The 10,017-nt window shown below is 34.3% G+C and overlaps 1 protein-coding gene across 1 annotated transcript; it reads right to left on the reverse strand.

Annotated features, from left to right (window-relative positions):
* Positions 1-3,600: 3,600 nt before the first annotated feature.
* LOC118842653 (golgin subfamily A member 7-like) lies at positions 3,601-4,331 on the reverse strand. The gene has a single exon (XM_036750062.1). It carries the CDS (start codon positions 4,329-4,331, stop codon positions 3,924-3,926), a length of 408 nt encoding a protein of 135 aa, XP_036605957.1. The 3' UTR covers positions 3,601-3,923.
* Between the last annotated feature and the right edge of the window lie 5,686 nt (positions 4,332-10,017).

The following is a 10,017-nucleotide window of genomic DNA, read 5'->3' on the forward strand; positions in this document are numbered from 1 at the left end:
CTTAGTGGAAATTTTGTATTTCTAAATGCTTACATGAATAAAATAAAGAGATCAATGAATTGGACTTGCAACTAAAAAAATTGGAAAAAGAACAAATTTAAAATACCTAATTACATAACAAATTAGAAATTCTGAAAATGAATGGAGAGATCAATAAAATTGAAAGCAGGAATACTATTGAACTAATAAATAAAACTAAGAGCTGGTTTTATGGAAAAAAAGTATCAAAAACAGTACTGGTATCAAAATGGGAAAGGGTGAATTCACCACCAGTGAAAAGAAAATTAAAGCAATAATTAGAAGCCATTTTGCCCAATTATATGCCAATAAATCTGACAATCTAACTGAAATGGATAAATATTTATAAAAATATAAATTGCCAAGATTAACAGGAGAGGGAATAAAATATTTAAATAACCCCATTTTAGAAAAAGAAATTGAACAAGCTATCAATGGACTCCCTAAGAAAAAATCAGCACAATTGACCGTATCAATAACAAAACTAACAAAAATAATACGATTATCTTGGTAGATGCAGAAATAACTTTTGACAAAATCCAGCACCCATTACTATTAAAAACCCTAGAGAGCATAGAAATAAATGGAGTTTTCCTTAAAATGCTAAGTAGTATCCATCTAAAATCATCAGCAAACAAAATGTGATGGTAATAAGTTAAAAGCTTTCCCAATAAGATCAGGGGTGAAACAGGGATGCCCATTATCACCACTATTATTCAGTATTGTACTAGAAATGTTAACTTTAGCAATAAGAAGAAAAAGAAATTGAAGGAATTAGAATAGGTAATGAGAAAACAAAACTATCATTCTTTGTAGATGATATGATGGCATACTAAGAGAATCCTCAAGAATCAACTAAAAAGCTAGTTGATACAATTAACAACTCTAGCAAAGTTGCATGATATAAAATACACACATAAAAATCATTGGTATTACAATGTAATAGTAACAAAGCCCAGTAGCAGAAGATGAAAAGAGAAATTCCATTTAAAATAACTATAGACAATATAAAATACTTGAGAGTCTTCCTGACAAGGCAAACCTAGGAACTATATGAACACAGTTACAGAACACTTTTCACACAAATAAGGTCAGATCTAAATAATTGGAAAAATATTAATTGTTCACGGATAGGTCAAGCTAATATAATAAAAATGACAATTCTACCTAAATTAATTTACTTATTCAGTGCCATACCAATCATACGATATAGAGCTAGAAAAAAAAAACCCAAAATTCATCTGGAAGAACAATAGGTCAAGAACAGGGGTGGGGAAGCTGTGGCCTCGAGACCACATGTGACCTTCTAGAACTTTGGATTTGGCCTTTTGACTGAGTCCAAGTTTTACAGAACAAGTCCTTTTATTAAGGAAATTGTTCTGTGAAGTTTGGATTCAGTCAAAAGGCCACATTGTATCAGTAAGGCAATAATAACAGTGTAGATGATAATTGTCAAAATGTCTATGTAGTTCTGTATCGCAAAGTATAGGAGACTCTCCATACAGAAGGTAAAAGAAGTAAATCATTTATTCACACACCAGAGAACCATACCCCACAAGACATTTATCCAATCTATCACAGCAGGAAAACATTCCATACACAATATCATGACCTGGAGCCTCTCTGTCCCAAAACCTCTCCCACCCCCCACTGAAGTCTTCCCCAAAACAAACTCACAGTACAACTAAGTCACAGCCTTTTCAGTTCTAACCATCACGATGACCATTAGCTGCCACAACTGTTCTCTCTCTCTTTCTCTCTCTGCATTTCCTGTAACATAATTTCCTTTTCCTGACAGGAAGCTCCTCCCACCACATGTAACTTAGGCTTCCTGTGACATAAGCTGGTCACATGGCCTATTAATGGGTGGGAAAGATCTTCAAATCTGAATTGCTATTAGAAACACTTGAGGATATAGAGGTCCACATGTGTTCTTGAGACAAGAATCCCAAGGGAATTAATGAAAAAAAATGCCAGGGAAGGTGGACTAGCCATATCAGATGTAAAACTGTATTGGAAAGCAACAATCATCAAAACTATTTGGTGCTGGTTAAGAAACAAGAGTGGTAGATCAGTGGAATTGGTTAGGTACACAAGACACAATAATAAATGATCACAGTAATCTAATGTTTTATAAACCCAAAGACCCCACCTTCTGGGATAAGAACTCACTCTTTGACAAACCTGCTGGGAAAACTGGAAACAAGTATGGCAGAAACTAGGCATAGAACAATGTCTCACACTATATACCAAAGTAGGGTCAAAATGGATACATGAGGTAGACATAAAGGGTGATACCATAAGCAAATTAGGAGGGCAAGGAATAGTCTACCTGTCAGACCTATGGAGAAGGGAAGAATTTATGACCAAACAAGAGATACAGAACATTACGAAATGCAAAATGGATAATTTTGATTATATTAAATTAAAAAAGGTTTTTTTTATTTTTTTTTGTTTTTTTTTATTTAAGAAAAGTTTTACTAATGCATTAATATTTGGGTAAAATTATTGCAATGGGTGTGAAAGGCAGACAGACATACTGTTACAGGCTATAGAAAAACAAAAAGGGTTTTATACAATTAAAATATTAAACAAGCCTCTGGGATTTAGGTGAATGACTAACAAATTCATAACAGAAATTAAATCTGGAAGATTAGATCCAGTATTAGCACCTACAATATCACTGGGAGTAGAACTTTAATTCTTTCATTCTTTTCTAGTAAATCCCTTAGCTCTTTCCAAAGAACAATGCTCTCAAATCATGATGATTAACTTAATTTCAAAGTCTTGGAAAACACTGTCACAAAGAATGAAGGAAGAAGAAAAACAAATATTAAAAATTAGATTTTTGGGAGTTTTACTCAGGAAATATTCATGTTATTTCACCTGAACTAATTACAAGAGTTATGTGCATCCTGAATACTGAATTCAAGAAAGGTTTGTGATTCATAAGTTTTGTCAGTGGAAATAGTTAAAAATGAGCACATACAGTATTATTCCTACCAAATTATTTTCCCCATAAGTTATATTCATAATAAAGCCGTAAGGAAAATGTTCATTACACCTGCTTATTACACATTAAGGGGCAGAGCAAGGATGTGTATAGGTCTGATGGTTTAGCATCCACTTTATTGTGCTTACATAGTTTTAATAAAACAAGCAACACATACTACATCCTCCCAACGTTCATGGCAATGCAGTAATGATATAAAATTCTCCAAGGAGAATCAAGGTAACTGGAAATCACATGAAATACTGGTTCACTTAGTAATAAGTGCTACATTAAAAACAAAAGCATTATACATTATCTTTCCAATAGGCTTCAGTATGAGAAACTAACGGTAGAAACAGATCTTCTGGCAATCCTGTGAGTTTCTTGAGGTCTGGGAGATGTGTCAGCAGGCCACCGGGATAGCTTACCCCTCATCAAAAACCATGCCCAGAAGAAAAAATATTCTTCAATTCAGGGGAAATGAAACCAAACCTGAATGTGACTTGCTGAAACCAAAAAAACCACCTGGTAGAGATGACAGCATAAATACTGAGCAGAACCAATAGTGTTGGTGGCAGAGAAGAAATGGATTTTGGATTGGGCTGATTTACACAGCTCATTTTATTAAATTGTTCTGAATTAAAAAAGTGAAATGCTTCATTATATTTTCTCAGAAATAACTACAAAGATTACAGAGTCCTACACAGTTTAAAGACACAAAGTGGATGCTGAGCGACTAGATGTCACCCCAGGAGCGGAATTTTAGAAAGTTAGTCCTTGGAGTAGAATGGCACCGTGGCTCTGGCAGCAGATACAAAGGAATGATGCTTGGAGAGGAGGTAGGGGACACTCTGCAGTTGGCCGGTGGACAGAAGAGAATCCCATTCTGAGATGGACTCTTAGACTCCATGGTTTATCTTCCACTGCTCATGCCTCTGTCTTCATAAATGGTAATTTCAATAACACGAAGTCCTCTCTCAATTGGGTCTGTCAGAAGGAGGCCCTGTGGAGTGTAAATCTTCTCATTCTGTTCCTGAATATATTTGGTGATTTTCTTCAGAACCTTCTCATAATGTGTTTCCATGCACAAAAAGATAGTATATGCCGTTAAACAAGCTAAACAGCCTTCAAGGTAAGATTGGCCCCCCAGCTTTTCTGCTTCTGCATAAAGGTTATTTAGGGTACGAACTGTTTCTTCAAACTGCTGCCGGTCAATCCGATTCTCCAACTCGGCGGGGAACTTGGTCTGGAACTGGCACAGGGTGCCGCTGCTGTAGTCCCGCTGGATGAAGACCTTGCCGGACACTGGCTGCGGCCTCATGGCGGGCGGGGCCGGGCCGGGCCGGGCCGCACTGCGCCGCCTCCTCCGTGGCCCTCCAGCAGCTGATTAAAAAAGGTTTTGTACAAACAAGTCAATGCAACCAAGATTAAAGGAAAGCAGAAAGCTGGGAAGTAATTTTTACAGCCAGTGTTTCTGATAAAGGCCTCATTTCTAAAATATATAGATAACTGAGTCAAATTTATAAGAATACAAGTCATTCCTCAATTGATAAATAGTCAAAAGATATAAGCTGGCTGTTTTCAGATGAAGAAATTAAAGTTATATATAGTCATATAAAAATGCTCTAAATCACTATTGATTAAAGAAATGCAAAATTAAAACGACTGTGAAGTATTACCTCAATCCTATCAGATTGTCTAATATGACAGAAAAGAAAAATGATAAATGTTGGAAAAAACATGGGAAAATCAGAACACTACTGTTGGTGGAGTTATGAACTGATCTAACTATTCTGGAGAGCCATTTTGGAACTATGCTCAAAGGGCTATAAAAATGTGCATACCCTTTGACCCAGCAATATCACTACTAGGTCTGTAGCCCAAAGAGATCATTAAAAATGGAAGAAGACCCATATATACAAAATATTTATAGCAGCTATTTTTGTGGTGTCCAAGAACTGGAATTTGAGAGGATGCCTATCAGTTGGGGAATGGCTGAGTAAGTTGGGATGTATGATTGTGTTGGAATACTACTGTCCTATAAGAAATGGATTTCAGAAAAATCGAGAAAGACTTACATGAACTGATTCTGAGTGAAGTGAGCATAACGAGGAGAACATTGTACATGGTACAAGCAACATTACACCATGATCAACTATGATAGACTTAGCTCTCCTCAGCAATACAATGATCTAAGACAATTCCAAAAGACTCATGATTCAAAATGCTATCCACATCCAGAGAAAGAGCTATGGAGTCTGGATGCGATCATTTATTTTCACTTTTTTTTGTTTGTTTTCTTTTTCCTTTCTTACGGATTTTCCCTTTTGTTCTGATTCTTCTTTCATAACATGACTATTTTTATTTATATTTAATATATAATAATATATTTATTTATTGTTTGGTATACATTGTTATATTATATTTAATATATTACATTTATGTGTATAAATATAATATATCAAAATGTAATAATATATTTAATATGATTGCACACATATAGCCTATGTCAGATTTCTTGCTGTGTTGGGGAGGGTGGGAGGGAGGGAGAAAAAATTTGGAATTCAAAGTCTTATTAAAGTGAATGTTGAAAATTATTTTTACATGTCATTAGAAAAAATGAAATACTGTTAAGTGGGAAAAAAGAATAGGGACTTTATCCTCTCAAATACATTTTCCATGTCAAATGATATAATCATATGATTTTATTATTTTGATATTAATGTCAGTTATATTTATAGCTTTTTGAATGGTGAAATAGCTCTGAGCTCCTGGTATAAAACCAACCAAATCATAGTGCATAATGTTTATGATATCCTACTGAAATCTATTTGCTAAAATTATATTTTAAAATTTTGCATGAATATTCATTAGAAATATTTGAATATAGTTTTCATTCTCTGTTTTGACTCTTCCTGGTTTAAGTATCAAGCCTATCTTTGTATCATAGTAAAATTTGGTAGAAAGCCTTCTTTTCCTATTTTTTCCAAATAGCATTTTTAGTATTAGAATTAATTGTTCTTTACATGTTTAATTGAAATTGTTTCTAAATCTAACTGGCCTTGTTTGTTCTCTTTTAAGAGCTCATTTATGGCTTCTTCACTTCTTTTTTGTAAAATAGGTTTTAAGTCCTCTATTTTTGTTTCTCTTGCTCAGGGCGTTTAAATCTTTGTAAAAATCCATCCATTTCATTTAGATTGTATTTTATTGGCACACAATTGGATGGAATAGTTGTTAATAATTTCTTTTATTTGTTCGTTGATTATGAATTCATCTTTTTCACTTTCCATACTGACCAGTTTTCTTTCTTTTTTTATATTCAAATTAGCTAACATTTAATTTTATTTACTTATTCAGTGGTTTTCTTTTTTGCTTTGAAATTTCTTAATCACTTCTTTAATTTTCAGAATTTTAATTTATATTTAATTGGGGATTTTTAATCAGTTGGTTTTCTAAGTTTCTTCTTTTTTAAAAATTTTGGTTGTATGCCCAATTCAATGAAATAATTTCTTTTTTTTTGAAATTGGTGAATGTATTTAAAGATACAAAATTCACACAAAGTATTGCTTTGGCTAAATAACAAAAATTTTGGTATATTTTCTAATTATTGTCAATATTAATGAAATTATTGATTATTCCTTTGTTTTTTCTTTGATTCACACAAAATTAAGTTGTTTTCCAATTACTTTACATTATTTCTTCCATGGCCCATTTACTGAATATTATTTTTATTACTCTGTGGCCCACAAAATGTGTGTTTAATATCTCTGCTTTTCTGAATTTTTCCTTGTTTTGTACCCTAATGCATAATATATTGTTGTAAATCTTCTAGGCTCAACTGACAAATATGTTATACTCCTTTCTAGCCACCTTCACTAATTTCTTGAGCTCTATCATATTTAAATTTTTAAAAATGATATTCAAGTCCTTAACTTTCTTCTTGTTTATTTTGATTTAGATTTATCTTGGTCAGAAACTGGAACATTAACATACCACCTTATCCTGGTTTTACTACCTATTTCTCCATTGCTTAATGTTTTTCTTAAAGGATTTAGATATTAGGTGAATATATATTTAGTCCTGAAAGAAAGTCATTGTTGATGTTACTTTTCAGCAAAATGTAATTTTCTCATTTATCTCTTTTAATTAGGCCTATTTTTGTTGTCCTGTCTCTGATCATGGATGCCCTCCCTGCCTTTTTTCAGCAAAATTATAAAAGATATTGCTTCAGGGCCTCATTTTATCACTCTTTATCCTTATGACATATCTGTCCTTCTAAACAGCATGCTATTGAATTCTGGTTTCTAATTCATTTTCTTATCCTCTTCTGTTTTATGGGTAAGTTAATTCCATTGGACAACTAGATGGCACAACAGAGTGCCGTGCCTGGAGTCATAAAGACTCATCTTCTCAGTTCAAATCCAGCCTCAGACACTTACTAGCCCTGTGACCTTAGGCAAGTCACTTAACCCTATTTGCCTCAGTTTTCATTTTTTATTGACCGAGCTGGAGAAAGAAATGGCTAACACTCCAATATCTCTTTCAAGAAAACCCCAAATGGGGTCACAGAGAGCTGGACACAACTAAAGCAACTCAACAACAAATAATCCCGTTTACATTTATAGTTAAGATTATTAATTACATATTTCCTTCCAACCTATTCTCTAACACTTTTCCTTCTTGCTGATTCCTACCCCCTCTCTAAAAAGAAGAGGATGGTAAGAAAGAATCGGTATGTTTGACACTAGTACTCTAGGTTTGGTTCAGTCTGCCTCAGGTTTCCTTCCCTTTTCTCTTCTATGACCTGGAGTCAATCAAACATTCTTTTCCTTTCTTTTAGTTAAACCATCTTTAAGATCCATCCTACTTAGTTGTTTTGCTTAGGACTATCACTTCCGTTAGTGTGCTTTCCTTTTTATTCTTCTCATTCAGGTTTTTTTTTTATTGAGTGAAATGTATTTCTCTACCAAATGTGTGGGAATATGTTCTTTCATCTGTTGACTAGTTCAAGAGAAAGAGAGGTTCAGATGTTCAATGCTCCCAATACCCTATTCTCTTCACTTGTCTTCTACTCATCTATAAGACTTCTATTTGTTCATCCCAATTATATAAGATAATTTTCCCAACTCTTCCTCTTCCTTTCTGTCCCTTTCCATTCATCTTTTAAGATCATTAAAATATGACAAAGACACTCCCAGATATTCTGTCCTATTAGACTTCCTGTATATCCCCTGATGATGTTAGGATTCTGAGAAAACATGTGTTCCCTCAAATAACACGTGTATCATCATTTCATATTAGAATGTAGCAGTTCATCCATGTTTAATCTTTTTAGGATTGCTCATTCATGTCAACCTTTTTGTATTTCACTTAACTTCTGTGTTATGTTTCAAAGTGTCTTTGTAGCCTTGGTCTCTTCATTAGGAATGTTTAGAAGTCCCATATTTAATTAAAAATCCATTTTCACCCTTGTTGGATTGCATTGTTTTGCTGAATAATTTATTCTTTGAGTGTTCTTTATTCTTTTCCCATCTAGAATATCACATTCTAGGATCTCCACTCCATTTTGTAGTTACTAAGTAGCATGATCCTGACTGTGGCTCCCTGGTACTTGAATTCATTCTTTTTATCTGCCTGCAGAATTTTTTTTTTGAACCTAGAATTCCTGGATTTCAGCTATAGCATTTGGCTATATAGGAATTTTTATGTTAGAGTTTCTCCCAAGAGATAACTACTTCTTAATGGAGTTTATTTACTATTTGTCCTCTGGTTCCAAGAAATCTGGATAATTTTCTTCTATAATTTTTTGATGTATGATATCTAGGCTCTTTTTTGGTCATAGATTTCAATGATTCTTTTTCATTTTTTTAATCAGCAAAAATCCACCTCTTTTCCTTCTCATCCCCTGCCCCATTGAGAATGTAAGAAAACCAAAATCCCCATTACATATATGTTTAATTAAGCAAAACACTTGTTTTACCTCTCTATCAGAAGGCTAGCATGTTTCATCATTAGTTCTCTGAAATCATAATTGATCATTATACCCATCAAAGTCCCTAATTCTTTCAAAGATGTTTGTCTTTACAATATTGTTAATGTGTAAATTTTCTCTTAGTTATGTTAATTTCACTTTACATTGTAATGGCAAGCAGGGTAGGACTTTTTGCTGCTTTTTTCTGTTGGAGTGCTTCTCAGCACTAAGGCAATCAAGTGCCTTTGAGTCTTGCATTTGTTTCAATCCAGAGTCTTTGATTGAATCAAGAGTCTATGATAACCTGCTTAAGTCACAAGAAAGCCTAAGTCACATGAGTTTGCGTCACATGGTTGTGATGCCTTCTGACCCTGAAGAAGCTTATATATAAGGTTAGCATTTTGCTTTGGGGGCTCAATCTTTCGAAGAGTGTTACTGTGACTTGGCCAGACAAGACTGGCTAGCTGCTAAGGAGTGCCCCCCACTCCGGCTTTGAAAACCCAGATGTTGGTGCTTCTTTCTCTGATATTTATGTATGTATTGCTATGGACAGGCAGTTAGAAGCCCTGTCTGCTAATTTGTGCTATTTGCTCTGTTCATATAATTTCTGCTTGTAATTTCTGTTTGTGTTTTCTCTGAAGTTCAGGGTGCTGACTTTTCCCCCTGAACTAAGTAAATGATATAAATATGCTCAATTAAAGTGAGGTTGTAAACTCCTTAAAGTTGCTTTCCTTAGAAAAGCAGATCAAAGAATCTGTGCTAGTAGCCCTCTTGTGTGCTGGTGTTATTGGCCTTACACCTTCACAGCAGCTGCAAACAGCATTTGGTGTCTTCATATAAGAAATCGTCTCAAGGCCAGAGCCAAGATGGTAGAGGACAAGCTGGGACCCGGATGATCTCACCCAATATTCCCCTCCAAACAACTATAAAATGATGCCTCAAATCAAATTTTGGAATAGCAGAGGAAACAAATGGTCAGAGGGAGACATTTTTCCAGCCTAAGACAACTTAGCAGGTTTATAGGAAAGGTCTGTAA

This window comes from Trichosurus vulpecula, chromosome 1, assembly GCF_011100635.1.
Source record: "Trichosurus vulpecula isolate mTriVul1 chromosome 1, mTriVul1.pri, whole genome shotgun sequence".
NCBI classification, from domain to species: Eukaryota; Metazoa; Chordata; class Mammalia; order Diprotodontia; family Phalangeridae; genus Trichosurus; species Trichosurus vulpecula.